Source organism: Myzus persicae, unplaced genomic scaffold, assembly GCF_001856785.1.
Source record: "Myzus persicae strain clone G006 unplaced genomic scaffold, MPER_G0061.0, whole genome shotgun sequence".
Lineage (NCBI taxonomy): Eukaryota > Metazoa > Arthropoda > Insecta > Hemiptera > Aphididae > Myzus > Myzus persicae.
The window spans coordinates 19,792-42,767 of NW_019104113.1; the positions used below are offsets into that span (position 1 = coordinate 19,792).

At 30.4% G+C, this 22,976-nt stretch overlaps 1 protein-coding gene across 1 annotated transcript in view; it reads right to left on the minus strand.

Moving 5' to 3' along the window:
• The window catches only part of LOC111038879 (lachesin-like), a gene marked incomplete at its 5' end in the record, with an annotated part of 121,306 nt that overhangs the window by 13,424 nt on the left and 84,906 nt on the right, over positions 1-22,976 (minus strand). The window contains one exon of the mRNA XM_022322141.1: positions 12,760-12,898. Within this exon, the coding sequence (XP_022177833.1) occupies positions 12,760-12,898 (139 nt within the window). The remainder of the gene's footprint in view (positions 1-12,759; positions 12,899-22,976) is intronic.

Sequence of the window (22,976 nt, forward strand, 5' to 3'; positions counted from 1 at the left end):
CGTATTGTATTAGTTTTGTTTCTATTTCTTTATTATACATTATCTGATAAAAAAAAAAAATTTTGTTTTTAATTTCTTCTTATTTTTGCTAAATAAACGAATACTAAAAGTGATCCTTAGCTCACTACTGTATAGTCGTATGCAAAAATCGTGTAAACAATGAACATTATTACAACCATATTGTACATGGACAGAGTAAACATATTTGAAAATACACGATGCTAATTTATTTTTGTTTTTTTTAAATTTGTTTTATGGACAGATATTTTTATGCTACCATTATATCACAAAAATATGCTAAAATTAATTATAAAGGTTACATTTTTTGAAATTAATTTTAAAAGTCAATTCATTCCATTCAATAATCAATATTCATAATCTCGATGAAAAACGACATTTTCAAAGTTTTTTTTATACATTATAATGATCTAATGATTTTAGAACAATACAATTTAGTAATTTAGTGTAGTATTACTGTTTGAAAATGTTATTTAATCAAGAGTTGTTTTTTCTAGACTTTTTCCTCTGATATTTATTTAAACGTAGTTATTTTAAATACGGTGTAATTGTTTAAGTGCTTGTATTGAATTTTTAAAAATCCAAAAACCACAATGTTTTATATTTCATTACTCACAGTTAATGAATACATCGATCTTAAAGAGATTATTCCAGGAATTTTGATAAGTGGATATTTATAAGGTATAGTTATTTATTTTGAAATAGAAATCATCGGTTGTTGAGTGTGTTGTACCTACAAGTACTACACTATAAAAGTCGAGGTTAATTTATGAAAGGAATATACTTAGCTGTACAATTTTAATCTTCCATTGTGAAGAGGTCGATTTTTGCAATATAATTATGGGTATTTGATATAATGACTTGTGTTTAAGCCCCTAGTTATTAAGTTATTTGAAAATGCACACGTCTTTAGTAATACTGAAATCCAAAAGTCACTAATAAATACGTATCCTATCCAGTTTTACGTATATACATTTTACCTAATCTTATGTTACTTTATCAAAATAGTTGGTTTATACTATTTGTGACAAATTCATGTTTTTAAATAATATTGAAATACTTTATAATGATAATTTTCTGCAAGTATTTTTTATTTATCAAGCATTTATACGAACATACTTCACAATACCTTTATAATATAAACTTTTAATATTTACAATAAAAACGTAAGTATCATCTTTAGAAATAAAAATTTGAAACATTATGCGGGGAAAAATATTTATGTACGTTTCATAAATATAAAAATAAATTCGATTTATACAAAGTTGAGATGATTACTGAATTACGCTTAGTGTAACTAATTTACTATGACCATAAATTCGATAAATAGTATTTTGGTTTATTATTTTGTTATATACCTAAATACAACACATGTTGAAGTGGACTCGTACACTAACTCGTACAAGGCGATAATATAAATGTTTGCCACATTTATAGCTATGTAAACAGATAACTTTTAAATCAGTGTGATAAGCGAATTAGTAGGATTATGCAGTGTATTAATAGAACCAATGGTTCAATAAATAAACATAGATTACACTATTATTTGGTATTTTTTGTGCTAGTGTAATATTTTATTATTTATTTCCGAGTTTCAAAAACGTTAATTTTGTATTATAATCCCCGGGGTTTAGAACAACAGCCATTTTTTATGTTTATTTAATAAAAATAAATAAACACAAATTAAGTGAGTTTTTATTTTTCATGGGCTGGACAATCCGATATGATTATACTAGAAAAATCACGATAATAATTAAAACTAAAATCATACGAACGCATACAAAATGTCGCCCGTGGAAATATTTTTAATGTGGAGTGGGGCGGGGGTCGGGTACTAACTTTGAAAATGGCAGCCATCACTTATGCAGATAATGACTGATTGGCGAATGCACCAGTTATCAGTTGTATACGAAGTCTGTCGAAACTGGTCATCGTTGTGCTTTAGTCGTCTGTTTGGGTTGAAAGGAATCATAATAATATAATATTTCAATTAATAGGAGATTCAACTATATATAGTTATAGGCCTTATAACCCGTCATTTGTTTTGAATTTTGATAAAGACCACGAACGCGATGGTCACTAATAAATTATTATTATTATTATTATTGTTTTTGATTTTTTTTTTACTCGATCCGTTACATTGCTTTTTAATCGAAATGCCAACGGACGTCTATTGTTATTATTATAATAATATAATAATACCGGTTTTTTTTATACGCTTCAGGCTTTAAACCATTATCGAATTCCGATCGCATAATTTTCAAAAACGAAATATTAACATTATACATTTTTCAACCTTTAAAATATAAATACATGTATATTGCATAATATTCTTTTAAATGTCTAATTTTTAAACATCGCGCGTACACAAAAATGTTTAAGTTGTATCAATCAAGATTAATTGATAATTTTGAGTCAAAAACTTGTAATCGTAACAGAACTAAAGGGATAGGGTTCAAGATTTTCGCTGTTTAGAGAATACAATTTTAAAGTTGTTTATTTTTATAACAATATTATACTCTGACCAAATTAAGAAGATGACTACATTTTCAACGTGTTTGCGTTCATTTCGGTCTGATCCCCGACGTGCTTCACCGAATTAGCAAAACGAGTCATTTGATTGACTGACCAGTTTTTGGCAGCTACGTTTAAACATCTTTGTATATTATATATTTTGAGTTTTGACTATGACGCGCAGCTCGTTCTCGGTGTTGAAATAGACCCCCTACCACCACAACTTGTCACTTCTTAACTTGGTCAAAGTATAATAATAATAATTTTTATCCCCGTAGGCCGGCGCGTCGTGTAGGCAATTTAGCTTCACTAGCGTATTCAGCCCAGCCAAATTCAATTGCGGGAATATTCTGTAAAATATCCTGTACTGTTTATTTATTTATTTATAATATATTCATATACATATATATATATGCGGGCTGCCCCAATTCAAATATAAAAACACTAAGACAGACAAGCGAACGACTTTACAAATTAAAATAGAGAACAGTAAAAATAACATTGAAAAAAAAAAAATAATTGTAGAGTTATAATATTAGAGCTAGGATTTTGGTGACTTTTGCATTTTTTTTTATCTAAGTGTTATACAATTCTAACCAAACTCTAAATTTGTTTCGTAATATAACAATTTTAAATATGTAATTTTTATTTTGCATTTTTTTGTGTTAAATGCATTTATTGCATTTTTAAGGTCATTATTACATTATATTAGAAATATTACGTTCATTTTGTGTATTTAAACTAATTTTTGTTTATCTTAAGCTTTTTTAATTTGTGTTGTAAAGATAATCCCAATTAGTACCTCTAGGCAATTACCTACTCCAGTCCATTGATATTGAAAAAGTAATATAATTAATTGTCGATTTATTCGATAAGATTAAATATCGAACGAACCCATAACTATTTAGGTATACAATAGTAGCTTTAGTAGTGAATTGGACACGTACTTATATGGTTCTACTGATCTTAATTGTACAAAATGCCAAAAATTAAGTCAACAGTAGGAATCCGTTTACGTAGTTTTGTGATATTTTTTGGCAGTTGCCTCCGAAAAGAAATTTACAATTCAACAACACATCAGTCGAGATAAGCATGATAATGGAATTCAACGAAAACTGAATGAAGCGAAACAAAATAATCAAGTACTATTTTCTAATTTAACAAATAATAGTGATCAATCATCATTTAATTTAGAGCCTTGTGAACCATTATTAGCAGCTAATATTCCACTTGCTAAATTAAATAACACAAATTTTAGAAATGTTTAAGAATAAAATATAAAATTTTTATATTTATATAATATTTTTCATTAAATTATTTTAATTTATGCTTTTATTGATTTTTCAAAATAATTATAATATCAGGAAGCGGTTACATTCAAAAGTCTATTATGTTCATAATTGATAATTAATAATAATATTTATTTTTAAAATACATTTTTTTCGCTCATCTAAGTACATTTTTTAGAGTTTTTAGGTCATTTTTGCATTTTTTTTTAGTGCATTTTTGTGTATTTTTTAGGTCATTAAAATCCTAGCTCTAGTTATAATGGTTATTTTGTAATTACAAATAAAATAATAATGATGAGTAGGGCTAGGATTTATATGCATTTGCATGTTTTTTTCCTTAAGTCCAAATTGATTGGTTGTCAGATTTTTCCACGATTTGGCTTATTCTCATTTGAATAGAACCAATTTTTTTTGCATATTTTTGTATATTTTGAACATTATGTATTATATGCATTATGCATATAATTGCATATTTATAGATTTTTGAGTTTTTTATTTTTTTAACTTAAATTTTTAAATTTTTATAAATTATTGTTAATTTTAAACGGCGTTTATTTCATAGTCGAATTGTAAATATATAGTATAAATATCTTATCTTATCTTATCTAGGCCGATAGGATTACCTACACATTGTTTAACGACGTATTTAATTTAATTAGTACGACGTGTGTTGTGTAAATGTGCGGACACTTATACTTAAACATTTGAGTGGTTTTAATAACGGTATCAGTTAACAATTTTATAAAATTATTTTGATAATTGAGTTTTAGTCAGTATAAACCTATTCTACGTTCAAATCGCCGTTCGTTCGTATTTGAAAATTTGAAACAACATAATATCATAGTAGCGTGTAATAATATAAACTAATATTTAATGTAATTATATAAACTTATATTTAATGTAATAATAATAAATTATGAATTATGATAAAAATATATATCTAGAAATAATAAAAATTTGTTTTTGCATATTTTTGTATATTTTGGTAAATAAAATACATATTTTACAATTTGTTATTGCATATAAATCCTAGCCCTAATGACGAGTCTTCGTTAGCTAGCTTCATCATCCTGTAGAATGGGTTATTTTCTAAATAAAGTGTTGGACAAATGGGAATAGAAAAAGAATGGAAAATATGACGAATGTTCCGAGGAAGGACGCCCACCGAGGATTAGCCCAGGAGCTAATACTAGTTGGTTAGCCTAATAATTTTGATGTCAATATAATTATGTTAAGTATGTTCACAAAACATTTTTACACACCACCAATGTCCAAAAATCAATAAAATAGTAAAAAAATTTTTGTATTACGAGACAACATTTGAATGTAAGTTTTTAAACATGCCCTTAACAATTTACCTGAGCAAGGTCAATATAATTTATACATAATATAAATAATAATATTAATGCTATAATAGTATTTTATTAAAATTTTCAAATGTAAAAATAGACACCGTATTGCATGAATGTGCACTGCATTGTATACTATATTGGTTCTCAGTATATAAGGTATTATGAATTATTTATCATAGAATTTAACAAAGAAAGGGGTTTTCTATAAAGTGAAATCGTTAAAAAAAATGCCATGTGGCCACAATATCACCTGGCCATTATCTCCGAGCGTCCCAGTTGCATCCCGTACTTGGCGTATGGAGTTTTATAACTAAGCGTCTATAAACGGGTATAGTGTGACACACTGACACTCATTATGTGAATCATAGGAAATTCATAGATTTTAAATCACAACAATACAGTGATTATCTTAATTAAATAACACTTATTTTTTTAAAAGAAATCAATAAATTATCCATTGACTTAGTCATTACAAAAAAAAAATATCTATCGACTCTGGTAGAATAGAGTGGTGTCCCGCGTATAGGTACTGATTTGTACCGTTTTCAGGAATTCTTAGTTTTCTATTTGGAATCTTATAAGTTATTGCGTACATTTTTTAGTACTAGAATTTCACAATAATTAATACATTGAACTTTATAAAATCTTTATAGTTATTCAAAAGTTGATAAAAACTTTTTGTCGATTAAAAATACCAGAAAGGTATATTATGTACATAAACTTGATGTTTATTTTGTTAAAATTTGGTTTGTGATGATTTTGAAACATAGTTATTGTTATAAGTTAACAAAGTTGGTTGAAAAAATGAAAATTCACAGTAATATTATTATTTTTCAAATTGTATTTTTATTTACTCTGTAACGAACACTAGTGGGTATAAATATATTCCACCGACTTGGTTTTTGGTACTTGATTTATTCGAAAAGTTATTGTACTAGCTACCTATTATTGAATCTGCATAATATGAAATCGTAATATCCTTAAAGCAATTATAATTTTTATTATTTATTTTATTATTTTTATACATATATATTTTAATCATTCTGTAGTACAAAATAATTTATTGTATTTATATATTATAGAATATTTTGCTAAGTTTAAATAAGAATACTAAATAGTTAACTCCATCATGACGATATTGATATAATAACAAACAATAAATATAATAGAATAACACATAAAGTATAAACACATAACAGACATATCATACAACTACCTAGTAGTTTAGTTAGAATTGTATAATAAGTTATGGTTAAATTGGTCCACTAAAAATTAAGTAATTAGTGTGAATATCTAAGGGCATTCAGTTGGCAATCGGTATCTTAACTGGTTTCACGGAAGTCTCAAGTGTACTTGTATAAGGAGTATATTCTTAGAATATATATCATATGATTGAGTGATTATAGTCAATTACACAATCATAATGTAGGTTAAGTTTTCACTTAAGTCTTTACTTATTAGAGACATTAAGTCAATATCACATTTTAATTACTATCAGATTTTAGTTTATCGACAGTAAAATACACAGAAACTGACATAGTTACATAAACAGCGTTTTGACCTAGCTGTATCTAATTCAAACAGTATAAAGTGTGAGAGACAGAGCACAGATCAACATTTAATGTACTGACTAACCTATCCATAGTATAATCCGACGAATTAAACCGATATAAATCGAATTATATTACGCATATCGTATAGTGATACCGAACATCAAACCCAACAACTTCAAGTCATCTCTGCAATCACAATGATATCCCTTAACAATAAAAATTAAATGCATAAGAACGCATAAAATATATGCGTCACACAAGTATAATAATAGACGTCATTAGAGTAATAATACACTCACACGCATACACGTAAAGAATAAAGAAATGAAACCACCGACCGATACCATTGATACCAATGACCCCAAACACTTAAACATACGTAACCACGTGCGCCGCGGAGAACTGAAAACTGTTGTGCGCACGAAGATACGAGCAGAGTCGAGGGATTCGGAAAGTCGTCAACAGCGTCAACAAATAGAGAGCGGAAAACTCCGTGGCTCACGTACTACTCGTGGCCGAGTGAAAAATATTGGATATTGCACTTTTAGAGCGGGAAACGGAGACGGAATGCGGGAAACGAGAGGAGATTTATCGAAAATGAAGTAAGCGCGAATGGAAAAAAAAAAATAAAATGTTATATTAACACGGTTAATAATTATTCACGTCGCGAGTGCCCAAACAAAGTCGATCCATCAACCGCCCCGGCCGAGAAACGTGTTTCTCCCCCCCCCCCCATCAGGGCTGGGTGAACCCGGCTTGTGTATAACCGCCGCCGCCGCCGCCGCCGTCCGTCCGTCAGCTACGCGCGAGAAAAGCCACCGCAAACGCCACTTTGCGCCAGCGGGCGACCAAACCGGGTTGTGGGTGGGGGTGTGAGTAGGGGGGGGGGAGAGCAGACACTTGGCGTGTTGTCGTTGTTGTCGTCGTCACTGTATATATATGTATATATAAGCCACGGTTGCAGACTTTCAATTACTCGTCGGGAATAAAAGGAGAACGAACTAGAGCGCTCGCCCGCGCAGCGCACACGTTGGCCCCGGAAGACGAGGAAGGGCGAGCTCAAAACTTTCGTCCGGCCATTAATCACGCGACAGATTAGTCAAAAACTTCTGCGCTCATCGTCGCCACTACCACCGCCATTGTGGCCGCCACCGCCGTCTGATGATGGGTTTTCGAGAGGTCGGCGGCGGTGGAGAGGGTGCCGTGCGTGTGTGCGTGCTCGTTGCTGAGAGTATAAAAACGATATCTTTTATATTATGTATGTATAGACGACTTTTCGCGACGGGGAAAGGTCACCCTCGCCCCCAATGTCGCACGGCGTATACGTGAAAATCCTGCTCTGGGAAGGAGCGAGCGACAACGTCGTTGGCGGCCGGTGGATAAGGGTGAGAAATTAGGGACAAATGTATAATTAATGACTTTGGTGTGCGGTACCAAGCCGAAAGAGGTTGTTTGTTTTAATTTTTTGTTTTTCGTATTTTATTATACAACGTCTACAACCCACTCCCCGAATTCTCCTTCGAAGGTTTTATTTCTTTGGGGTTCTTTTTTTCGTCACCGCACCAGTAGGTGCGATTATTCCTCGGATAATCGTGTGCTCCTAGCTTCTTAAAACAACCACCCGCCGCCTCCATAACTGCTTTCATACAATCTCGACTCTCATTAATCGTCTTATGTGTGTTTAATGATGCCTCCCCGCAGAGGAAAATTTACACTTGCGTGCTGCATAAAAGGCGTCCCATTGCAGTCACATTTCTTGTGCTGTTAATTATTATTATTATTATATTTATCGGCTTTCTCTTACGCATACAATCGAGTGTCAATGCTATATAATATATATTTGAAATTATGTGTCGTGTACACTAATTAACGCCGTTGAAAATGTTTTAAGATTTATCATAATTATTTGAATTTTGGAAGTTCAAGTGAAGCAAATAACAAGTGATGTGAAATGTAGATTTTTTATGAAATGAAACTTAAAACCGTTTTATTTCATATTTTTTTGTGAACGATTTTTTCCAGAAGGAAGGATTTTCTAAGTAGTTTTTCTTGATCGGCATGTACGCGGGTTATGCATTTGAAGGTGAAGTTAAATTATTAAAATAATAGTTCTAAGACTGATTTCATACAAACGATGAAGTTGTCGCATGTTTTATTATAATACCACCACGTATGTGCTTTCTATTATAATTTTTTGCTGATTAGCTCTGTATCTCACTTCAATATTTCTGTATGTACTCAGCCAAGGGTCCTAAATATTCATTTCTGATAGGCTTCAAACTTTCATGAATCCTATTATTTTTCTAGAAAATCTTATTTAACTTCAAGAAAAAACGTTTAATAAACCTTGTACCCATTCTAATTTCTATAAGTTAACCGAAAATATTTTTTTATACTTCAACAATTCGACGTTTCTATAACAGTTTCAAAGAAATTATTGTGATTATGTATTAAGTCGTATGCACATTAATAAAGAATGTGTATCTTCTATAATATTATACAGATGTTTTTGGTTATTAAAAATGCCAGCCAGATTTTTTTGGTAAGGTGATTTTAATTTGATTTTTGTGAATAATAAATCTCATTTTAAATATAGTTTCAACTAATATATTTAAAAATCATATAAAAAGCAGATTTAGTATGGTTATTCTTATAATTTATATCTTCTGTTTACATTGTTATTATTATTTATTGTCTATGTTTAAAAAGTAAGCCAAACATATTGGTAAAAGAATAAAAGAAAACAAAAAAGGGTTAATTTAATTTAATTTGTTATTTTTAATTATTCTATATTGTGAATTATTATTTATTTAACATTAAAATTTCCCGACTACAAATCAAAGGGTTATCGAGTAGTAATGAAATAAAATCAATCAATTTTCGGAGACTTCTTGTTTTACACGTTTGAGTGTTTGATAATATATTTTGATTTGTTTGATGTATTTCTATACCTTTTTATGCTATCATAAATATGTCCCTAAGAAAAATAATTGCTCTTTTAAATATATTTAATTTAAATTTTTTACACCAAGAACTTTGTATAGTATATACTAGAAACTATTTCGCTCATGGAACCAATTAAAACATTTGTTTTCACAAAATATACTCGAACATTTTAAAATGAATACTTTGTAATTAATTCATTTAAAACTGTATAGCGTATACACAAATTAAAAAATTTAAAGAACACGTAAAATGTTTATTGAAAATTCTTATAAAACATAAACGGTCTTGTTAAGTTTTTGTGCGGTCATACGAATTTCATAACGTTCAATTATCGAGGTCTTAAGAAAGTAAAAACAATAGTCCAAGGGTGTACATTATGTGGATTACAACATAAAATAGTTAATTTCTTCAAATTTATTTTGTTTGCATTATGCATAATATGTTTTACGCTCTGAATTGTTTTCGCCAGATTATGTCTCGTATTTTGAAGATTTAATTATAACCTCAGCTCAGACTGTTCACAGACCCTAGCCAAAACATCGGGATTGTCTATGGCTTTTTTTTTCCCATGTAGGATTATTTTCACTGTCATTTTAACAAGCGTTATACTCGTAAATCCGGATTTGTACGCCTCTTTCTTCACGTTAACTGGGACATTTGTATGCGGTGTGAAGTTGTCACCACTTCCAATTGTCGCCGTCTGTGTTGTTATTCCACATAAATCCGTTTACACGTTTTATTATCGTGACGTCTAATACTATGAACGCATGCTTGACGTGACTGGATTACGCTATGAACTACCCGTAACGTCAGAGTCGAATATTATTATTATTATTGCACCAATTGTTCGAATCGTCGAATCGATAAAAGCGAAATGATGGTGCATCCAGTTTTTACATTTCTAATTTGATCCAAAATGAAATAGGTGAACTATCTACTGGCAATCTGTGAAAAACAGTCAACATTTATTATCGATTTATTCGTTGTTTTGATTGGTTTTTGACGGTTGTTGTTTAGTTAAATCATGGACCGAAAAAAAACCTTTAAAAAAAATGTCATCGACGTTATTTTATTCAAACCTCCTGTGGTTTAGAATTTAATATATATTTTTTATATTGAGAATCTATAATGTTCTACAGGGTGTAAAGTAGAATTCTTTCTTTTATATATTTTTTGGGAAAAGAGATATAAAATGTTTTTCCATCTGGCTTCTCACATGTCACTGTCCATTCATGCATATTGTACTAAAGGCTTATATATACGCGCGTTTTCTCCTCAACACCTTATCTCGTGTTTGGCACTCGAACATTTTAGAATTAAATTCTCCTCAAAGTTACAGCGTATACATTTTTGTTGAAAAAATCTGCATAAAATAATGAAAATGGTATTAAAACTATGTTAAAATATTGGTATCGTCAGATTTTTTTCATTACATTTATTGTAATTAAAAAAATAAAATAACAGAACGTTTTTATACTTTTTAGGAATTAATATGAAGCAATAAATGAGTTTTGTGCTCAAATTATTCATTGAACAAACACTGTTAAAACCCAAAGAAATAATGTACAAACAGCTAACTGAACCGATAATTATTTGTGACCATAAGTTATTACTTACTACTTTCGTAGAAAAATGTATTTTCACATAGTATTTCCGTTAAACAAAAAATAACTTGACATTGTTTATACATTACGATTGTTTAATAATAACCTATTGTTAATAATTGTGTACCATCGGAATGTTTAGTTATCCTATTTTATTTGTTAAGGCCGAGCTGTAGAGCTACCCGGAGGAGTTTTCAAAAAATAAATCCATAGGATGTTTGAGAAAAAGATTTTTAAATATTTTCCATAAGCACCTTAGAGTAGGGTCCGGCCACACGAGAGCGGAAAATGCAATAGAGCACTTCCGGTCATTATGCATTCTAAGGACGTACAAAACTAAACTGCCGTGCGAAGAAGGGCGTTCTTCTGTTTTTGTATACGAAACAATTTGAATTTCCACCTTGCCTTCATTTTGAACAACTTTCTCGTAATAATTTCGACAAGGCAACAATAATTTGTTGTCGAAAAAAAAAAATGAAATTAAGTAAATTCAGCTCTCTCCTGGGAACATGCCATCATAGTCGGTAGTGACGACGGTGCGCTGGCTTTTGCAGAGGAGGCGGTTGTGGGGGGGGGGGGAGTTAGTGGCTGTAGGGCTGTAAATGAACATATTTCAAAAGTATTCCGACAAAACGTTCAAGTTTAATAATTACCACCCGAAAAATAATTTGTATATGAAAAGTATTCCATTATATTTGAAATCTTTTGGAAATTCCTTCTATCAGCTTTTTCTATTTTTACTTCGTTATCGCTGTTGCTCTTTTTTCGTTATTATAATAAACGTTATTTCGATCGATGTTAATTATTATTTCGCTCATTGTTTGCTAATTAGAACGAAAAACAAAAACAATAAGCCAACTCGATTCCCTTCGGCGCGGTACGGCAACAATAATAATTGACATAAGACATTATTCTCAATTCAAACACCATAGTAGGTACCTACAACTATACCGTAGTGTCCTTTACCCGATTTCACATTGAAGTTTCGTTATATTAATCATAATTTTTATTTCGTTGTACTAAGTCGGTTTTTATTCTCAATCATATAATATATCTCAAGTTCCACATATTAATAGATAAATCTTACGGATCAGAAATATTACTGTGTTTCAAGGTAAATATAACAGCAGTACCAGAATTTATCGTCGTCGAAAAAGACGTGATCGGATTATTAGCCGCTGCAGATAGAAGTTATGCCTGGTAAAAAATATTTTCCGGACGAAATCATCTTTTCGTCAATATTTGGAATCTATAGAATTTATATCGTACAATAAATTATGGACATCGTGCAGTATTATCCATATCGTATTTGTTTTTACAAACCATACATTTTTAATGGTAAGCTTAATTGAACTCGTAATGGAGTTTGTTTGCAAAAATTATAAGACACGCTTTGCACAGTCTAGTCTATGTCTAGTCTTTCGAGTCTTATGTGGCGTATTTTTTTCCATAGAAAACGTTTTAGAAAATAAAATAATCTTACCCGTCCATCAACATTTTTGTTCGATTTCTGACCCAATAGTTGATAGATTTTGGGTAGGATTCCACGTGACATTCGAGTGTCACGTCTGTGCCTATTGGCGCTCCTAGTAATTGATTGGGTACCGCAATTACTGGTGGAACTGAAAAATAAAAAATATGAATAATTATTATGTTTATGCCATTAGGTACTAATCATTTCATTAATTACAGTATCGGGAAAACATTCCATGATAATAACTGTCAATGTATAACTTTGACAAAATTACAAAATAACAAATATAATATTAATAATGATAACAATAATAAGCAATATAATATTAAAATATATTATAGTATTATATTTTGTTTTACTAAAGTCGTGACAAAGCGGGAATGCGGGATTACGTCGTCAGGCACTGCCGAGATAACACTAAAAACGAGTAAACGATGGGTGAGAGTTGACGGACGAAAACCTACCGAATTAAAAATAGCCATCGATGAGCTCCAGGCACGTCTCATACAAGTCTTGCGGTGCGTATTCCACAAACCCCGCGGGTCTGCCATACTTCCACTGCACATGATCACGTACAGGAAACGAGACACACGTGTCGGTGTCTCGATATCTATTTTTCTTATAGTTGTTTAATGATAGCAAAATGACTATGATATTATTGGGTTAAGTGGGCTGGATGGAAAAAAATGTAACTTAAATTAGAACTTTTCATTGACGTTCATACCAAAAATTTGTCGTCTTAAAATTATGTATTTTATCAATAATTCTTCACGTGTGAATGGGGTTCTTATTTTCACACTGTCTCATTGTACCTTAGACGAAGCTTTGTCACGGTAATTCGGTTTGATTTGGTCAGACTGATAAGAATAAGAAGGAGTATCTACTATCCAAGTATTTTATGAAATAACGCCATTAGTATACGTTATGTACTTATTTGCTGTCATCAATTTAGTATTATTATATTTGTTTTATAGACATACGACTTATAATATGTAATTATTCCTTTACCCGCAAATACTCTTGGTTTATACTTTGTAAGATAATATAATATTGAATACATTGTTTTTAAATATAGATACAAATTCAGAACCTTGTATTTATTTTAAATTTTCGTTGATAATATTGTTATTGTTCCGGGAACTTTTAATTTATTTCGTGCCGTCTAACTGTGTTGTTTTACGATGTAGCTTATATGAGCACATCACCCAGGATTTTTCTCAGAATCATGGATTTGAATAATATAAAAATATATGTATATTAAGTCTCGTGAATTGCGTAAGAGTAACAATATTTTTGAAAACGGGTTGGCTTTTTTTTTCATTAAAAACGCGTTGTACTAAATGACGACTTCATATGCAATATACACCTTGTCATAAACGTACTATAACAATAACACGGCGATTATAGCTTATGGCACTGCAGGCATCTGGATTATCGGGAGCGTCGTCGATTATCTCGTAATAATATACGTAATATGAGTTCTCGAACCTAATAACACGTCGGATTCGCGGAGGATAAAAAAAAATATCCGTTATACCGTGCCAACAATAATGTTATATATTCTGCGACTGCGCAATCGACTAGACTGTTACGTACGAGTGTACGCGACTATATATTATACATAGATACAATATATACACACGGGGGGGCCGCCGCTCCTGCGTTTGTCCCCCCCTCCCCCCACCCGTCGACGGTTTAGTCCCTTAAAATTATACCGTATACGCTTGTATAATATATGGTATATAAATTGTATTATATGTACGCGCGTGTGTGTATAGGCGCTTGCGAGGCGGATATTGAAAATCGAAATCCGGTCGCAGTTCCCGGGGTTCGGCTACGGTTTACGCGCCGCGTGTAATGACAGATGACGGTGCGCGTGGCTTGCAGATTTCATACTGGACTGGACTAATTTCACCGGAAGGCCCCTTGTGCTACAACAATCGAAATTATCAGCACTTCCGGCAGCGCAGCTTATATATACCTCTATATAGAACGCACATAACGGGTAAACGCGCTCTCGGCAGTTTGCAGGATTCAATTTGGGCCTGTTCGCCGCGGAGGGGTTTCCCGAGTGTGTTTTCGGGTTATAGGTACGTTTTTTTTATTTTTTTTTCCTCGCGGGCTTTTATTATTGTTGTTCACTTGCCGGTGATTGAAAATGCGCTTTACGCGCAGGTACGCGACCGATTACAAAATTAATGTAAAACCCAACAACGAAAACGCGAAAAACACTTGAAAACAGCGAGTTATAAAATGATCACCATCGTTATCTCGTCATCGACGCGCCATTGGCTGTTTTTCAAAAAATTGGGATACACCTACAACACTATACCAATAAATCGTATACGATTTTACCATACGAATTTTTATAGTGTTTCATTACAGCTCTTCCGTTTTATTATATTCAGTGACGATGAAACACGATTCACAAATCTTGCACACCGTTCAATGAAATTGTGTGGAAAAATATTTTATAAAAGCGATCAAGTAAAATAATATTATAAATCAGTATAGTAAAATCGTTATATAATGTAATATTATATTTAAGACGAAATACTTTCTAGATAATATTCATTTTATAAAATAGTTATTATTACCCGGTCTGAGTTTAAGCTAACGCTAAACTCGGATACGTACACTTATTATTTTGAAAAAGCAATCTTTATTATTTGTATACCATACATAAATATAAAAAAAAAAAATTAAATTATGTTACTTAGTATGAGAAAATTGAAATCAAACGATTAATATTTTAATTTTGTATTCAAAATATAATTCATAACTATTGGATTTATGTATTGGGTCTAATTGTATAATATTATAAGTACAATATAACTGTTGGTTACATTTTTATAATTTTACCTTGAAACGAAAACAATTACCAAATAAAAAAGTGAAACATATATTCTAATATTTTTTCACGCTCGTTTAATGCATAATTTATTGACAATTTGGTTTTGTTCATTTAATTTTTTATCAAAGTTAAATATAATTAATAATATTGGTGAACCACGGATTTATTTTCGCAAATATAGGCAGTAAATAAAGCTCAACAAAATCGGTTTGTGATACCCAAATAATTGAAAAGTGGTTTAAATGTATTATTTTCATTTATAAGAGCTTATAAATGTATTAGTATTATTCTATTCTGAGTAATTGATTTGTAACTTACATTTAACCAGACTGAAATATAACAGCATTATTCAGTTAATACCATAATATGATTTTTTCAAATCCATTTTAGATTAGTCTGATCAGTTGGATCAAATCAGAAAATATTATGATGTTGGTGTCATTGCTGGGTCATACCTAGCTATAGCCTATAGGACATCATTCAGTGATCGTGAACTATTAATTGATATGCTGTCCGATATTCAATTAGGACATTTTATAGATAAGTATTTTCTTGATAGTGGTGTACAACATTTTGAGCTTTTTTGTTGTTAATTTTTATTATTTAATATGAATGAGTCTAGTTTTGGGGGACAAATTAGTATTTTAATATTGAGGACATCTGGATTTTTAGGGTCGGTGATAAGATCAGTGATTAAAAAAAATATGTATTTGTATAGATTTTAAGTTTGTTTCATTAATTGTTGTTGGTTATTTGTATCTGCAATGTTGGTGAGGGTTTGCATTGTATTGTTAAGTAGGTAGGTTCCTATGAATAGCATGATGTAATGTTGAATTCAACGAGAATTGTATTTGTTTATTTCTACGAAATGTAGTATAATTTTATACATAATTGCTTAGGACGCTTATTTTCTAAACGAAGTCTCATTGTATAAAAATATTATTTATGTATTAATATAAGCATATATGAATGATATCATTTTAAATTCATTAAAATTAAAGTAGAATTTTTAATTTGGTTTATATGGGTTTGCCGTTATATTTTAATAACCATTTAAATTTCATAGTAATCCACATCAAGTGGCATACTATTTATGTATTTCACATTTTAATCGAGCGAGTTTTTTGAGCAAATTGCTTGTTGATTCTTCATTGAAATAATCGCTTATGAAAATAGTTGAGAATACTATAATGATGATCACGATGGTATTTAAAATATTCAACTAATGAACAGTTGGTGAAATTTGTCGATTTCTGAGCTACTGCATCAAATGATTATCTAAATGTGTGTGGAAAAATGCAATTACGAGCTGTAATTAAATGTATTAAAATATGTATTCAACATTGGGCTATTATTATTGGATATTTTTGAGTAGTTTTTTTTTATAACTACTAGAACGAGGATTCCGCATTATAATGCGTGTTTAGAATGAGTACAAACGCATTGGGAGGATAATATACGGACTGACGACATTAAAAAGCTGACTACCTGCCGGCTACCAGGTTTTCAATAATTATTGTAACATCGCAAATGGTCGTATTCACTGACATTTGGAAACGATTTTCGCAGAATACGTATTGTTTTAAAGTTGTTTTAAACTGTTTATTTTTTTTTCTCGGTAGTGAAACGGTACTCGGAGGAGTATAATAATAATAATAATATAAATACCTGGGTATGCGTTTGATAAGTTAGAGTTACCGTCAACAATACGACCCAGTATGCCATAGTGTTTACAGTTGTTTATAGTATATGCACTGTACATCATATTGCGAGTGCAAGTGTACAATAACTATCGTATAATAATAATTATAACTATTCATGAGTAATAAACACTGAGATAACGGTATTTCCAGTAACAAAATAAGCTATGATTAATAACCGCTCAAACTTTAAGGTCATAAATGCTACACAATACATAATATGTTTCGCATTGTTGAGTCTGGCGACTAACCGACCAAAGTGCCAAGGTTTCCGGAAATCGTGTTATCATTTTATATTGGTTTGACAGAAAATGATATGATCTACAGTATGGTAGAAAATTTGTGTAAACTTTGGTTGCTGGGTGCTTTTAATATTTTTTTTAAAATCTGTAATACACAAGTTTTATGTAGCGAGGTAAGTCACTCATGGGTTTATTAAAATAAAATTGCGACCGTAGAATAATATAAGAATATACACTTCTGCGCAGACCCCAATTAGTAAGTCATTCCAATGGGTAACCGTCACACGCCAGATATACCTATCTGTTCAATGTTCATATATATATATAGATAGATATATATAAATAATATGTATAATATCACACTTTGAAACAATAACTTGAAAGAATAATTTCAACATCGTATAAAAAATAATTGATATTTGAAAAAAGTACAGCCATACAATGTATAAAATCACATGCACTTACTAGCACCAGACGTACATCTTACGTCTCTAACACTAAATATCTCGACTTTAAGAATAGGGATGACTTACAAGCACGTATTTTAAGCTTGTTATACGGGCAGCCCGAGCCACACTAAATACTCTTTGTCAGTACTTTCTTGATTATCCTAATGAAGTAAAATATAGCGTTGTACATATATATATATTATATATCATTTAAAACGTACACTTCGTGGATTGAATTTGGATATGCCAAATAAATAATCGAACAGTCAGAATATTAGTTTAAATTAAAAAGTTCATCTTAGAACAGGTAAAGTCTTAATATTTTTTTTGCTGTTCTGTATTTATTTCAGTTAAAATCCTATATAATATGTTATTTACACACAACTCTCATCACCATAATGTTTTAATATTATATGAATATATGTTTAAGGATGACGTACCTTTTAATAACCTTAGCACAGAGGTTGTGACTTATGTTATTGCGCCTAAACGTCACGATATTTTAGAGCTATCCAACCACCGAAATGCGCTACGAGTAGAATATAATACAATAGGTACGTGTTTTGAACTATTGGTTCATAAAAATATTATATTTGGCATGAGTATAATAATTATTGGCAGACATAATATCTCGAGTCATTTATCATTAAGGAAAAAATTAATATTTCTGTAGGGCCACCCCTACTGTTGCAGGAAAATACGGTATTTGAAATACCTACTTATAGAAATGCACCCCCACTCATGTCTATACATCTACAAGATCACGAGATCGTCGAACACTCAGTAGCAAGCCAACATCACATGTGAAAGCAAACACACACATTTATATAGAATAAAATAGGTGTATTAAAATATATAAGTTATATTTATAATTTATTACAGTATGATATAATTTAGCAGTTGTATCAAAGTTATCTTATGAGCCTTAATCCGAGAAACCCGACAGGCACTACATTATTATGTCAATTTTTAAAATTTCATCACCAAATGCATTTAAATGTGTGTGTGTAGTATGCGTACGTTATTATTACAATAAATACAATATATTGTTAAGAACATTAGATTTATTTTTGTTTCGAAACAAAACTTAATTTGCTCGATGATCATGCCATTTTTTTTCAGCCCATTGGTCGACCATAGAATAATATACGAGTACATACGTTTTATATGTGGATTCGTTTAATCGTATATATACAAGTGAATATTTGCCATAAAAGTTAGCAAAGCGTCTTATCACGAGTTGAAGGCAAAATGTGCCTATTAAATGGACAAAATAAATTTCATTACCTATTTGCTTCTTTTTCTTTATCTGTAACTCTCTGGTGGTCGTTAAATCCGTGTATTTACTTTGTTTGAACTAATTTGAAGCATTGCGCGTTATCCTCGGGGTAGATAAACATCAACATTTATTTCTTGTGTTCAAACCAATTAAATAATAGCAGAATCACCAGAGCAATTTATTAAAAATGCCTGTCTTAGGCTTATCCACTCGTAAGTTTCTATGTTTAAAATTGTATATAAAATGCCCTTTCTAACTAATTCTTTCAAATATATATTTAGACAATTCATAAAAAAAATTAGAAGTTTTTTCAATAGATTTAATTTATTATATGCAACTATGCAAGTATAAGTATTTTATAATCAGATATTATCCAAGGGAACCTAAACAGTGAAAGTATGGAAAAATTGTTAAGTAAAAAAGCCATTGTTTATTTCTTGAAAGATTGTTCACAGTGACCAAAAATATCTAATAATCTAATCACAACAGACATGAGTAAAAAGAGAGAAAATATTCCAATAAATTATTTCTTAAAAAAGTTTTACATGACTTCCACACACCACATAAAGTCAACTTTGGCAAATTTATGTATTTTTTTTCGAGGAGAAAAGTAAAAAGTGTTATTGTTAAATTAATCTGCGAATTTAGGCAAAGCAGAAATGTTTGGTGAAATCGACATTAGAGCCGATGGATGGCTACCATTGAATCAATCACGTCCATGACGACAAACGAACTAAGTACTTGCAAATGCCCAAAGTGACTTGGACTCTGTTCCCCTTTAATAGTGAAGAAGTTTTGTTGTAAAATGTCCTCACTTAAGTATACTTGCCACGAAATATTCGATCATGCTGCAAGAGACGTTATTTAGTTGTTGAAGAAACGAAATAAATAAACTTAAAAGTTGTTTGTCACTTCGGAGAGTGTTCGATTATTTTCTCTTACACTAAAATATGATTCTCATAAACCTATTAACGACGATATTGTTACTGTCACAAAACTATTTTCTTTGATGATCGGTGTCTCAAATTCGATCGAGTCAATATGGCCGTGAACTACAGTTTATCGCCGTCTATCAATGATTGGTTTGTTCTTCCCTCTTAAACATGTTATAATATACAATATTAACTTACTAGCATAATATACTACAACTACAATGCATAATATTACATTGTTATTTGTTTTCAGTGTTTATTGCCGTTCTATATTATTTCCATTATGTATAACGCTTCAATAATATAACAGTGTACTACGTCATAAGATAAGAAAAATCCAAACGACTTGTTTATTGCCCCAGACAGTAGAATTCCTCTTATATGGTAAATGGTATAGGTAACTCGATTTTTCATGCCACAAAAAAAAAATGTTTCAAAAACAGATTGCCAATTCTTGACAGAAATAAATTAAAAATCTCTAAGAGCGATTGAAATATTCAAGTGTTTTTGTCAATATTTCAACACATAGGAGATTTCATTAGATTATGCTTTTTGCCAAACTTACTTAGGAGGTTTTCAGTGTCACATTTGAAATGTTTTGAATGTCAATTGATGTCACATGATATGTTTTTGAATAATGTTGGAAAACAATATAACTACTAAATATACATATAAGTATTTTATTGATTAACTGAGACTACTTAGTCATTTTTCATTTTTATTTAATAAACGACCCAATTATAATTAATACAAGGGAATGCTTTTCACAGTAATTTGTAAAATGGTCAAGTCTCAAGTATACTTTGATGTTTTTTTCTCAAAATAACTAACATGAATTTAAAATTATTATTATTATTATTATTTTATCACAGAACAGAATTAATTGGATTCTTTTATTATAATTGTATTGTAATGTACTGTACAGTGTAAACATTTACTTACATGTTATGTTATCTGATCGGTTCGGTGCAAAATAATATATTCATACGATAATCAACTAAGTTTATAGTATTATCAATAACTTTAATTACAGACTTGAAATACCAGATGTTTGTCTTCAAAACACGACATTACACCTACCTTTGCATCTCAATATTTCCAATGTAGTTTTGACTAAATTTTGAAGCACATAGGAGATATTTTATAAATGATTTATGGTATAGCAGTATATAGGCAAGACTTAGGAGGTCTCATTTTTTATTCTTCATTAATTCTACAATACAGGTATTATATGGCAGATATTATCATAATAAAGCTTATGTCTTCTGAACCCACGGTTTCTGGAACCTCGAATTTGTAATTCGTGTTAACGACGCTATTGAATAAAGGTCACCAGTGTTCAGCTTACATATTAGCCGATATATAATATATTATTACCTATGTGATATCAACATGAACTATAATACGCCTAATCCAAACCAAATGTAGAATCATGTATAGTGTCATTCGTTACCTGTATAGCAGCTGAAGGTACAAAATAATATCAAATGGCTGTATTGCCTATTAAAGTAACAACCGTTTGACCTTAATAATAATAAATAAAATATTAACCCACATCATCCCTGTAAAATATTATGTTATGGCTCTCGGACAAATGCACAATACACTTAAGTGAAAAAGTGTTATATTCGTGCCTACTATACAATACCAGAGAAGAAAAAAAATTGAACTTTTTTTGTCTGAAAAACATATTCCATTATAACAACTGGCTTATAGTGTGTTATTGAATTCAGCGATTTACTGATACTTAACAACACAAATGTGTGAAATGAGACACTTATTATAAGTGTACATGGGCATGAGCGAATTATCACATGACGTTCCACTGAAGAGCGTTAAACGAGTGTGAAACAGTATATACGATTTAGAATGAATTATTAATAATTAATGAATTTCCTTAGAACTGTTTATAATTTTAATTTCTTTTTTATTTTCATGACACATGAAAAACTCGCGTCATTTTCGCTTTGGTATAAGTATACAAAGTCGTGATTGCAAAATGTATAATATGATACACCTTCTGGATACTTTTATGTTAAATAACAATTTACCTTGGTAAAATATTATTTTTTCATTCGTGCCGAGCAAATAAAAAAAAAACAATTGTTCACTTGCTACGTATACTTGTCTATGCGTATGTGATAATAGACAAAAATAATATTCGTACGAGGGAAAAATAATAACTCGAACAGTGCACTTCAGCGAATAGTAGATAATAATGTTGTTTTAAGCTTAAACAAATTTTCAGTTAAAATTGTTTTATATTTTTGTCATCACACGTTATAGATACTTGCAGTATAGCATAATTGTATACACTTGTATTCTAAGGGATGTTTTTTTCTTTACCCTGCAATCTTAGTGAAATTATTTCCAAGTATATACTTGGTACCCAGTTGTAGTGATACAATTATTGACATAATTTTAATCGAACTCAGATTTGAATAGAATAAGAATTTCTTTGAATGATTTATTTGACACAATAATGCGAGTAATAAAGTTTTGCCATTTATTTGGTTTTTCATTGTGTTTTAATGGGGCATGTTAAAATGATGTTACTACTTTTTACATGTTTTTCGTTTTATAAAAATATAAGTTTTTTTTCCAAATTTATTTTGTTTCTACCGCACTTTTTACAAGTTTTTATGTGTTTATATTGTATATATATTTATATAACTATACTTATTCATGTCATTTATAAAAATAAATAAAAAATAAATGAAAAATATGAAATAACATAACAATTATAATATGAAAAGTAGGTATAGGTATA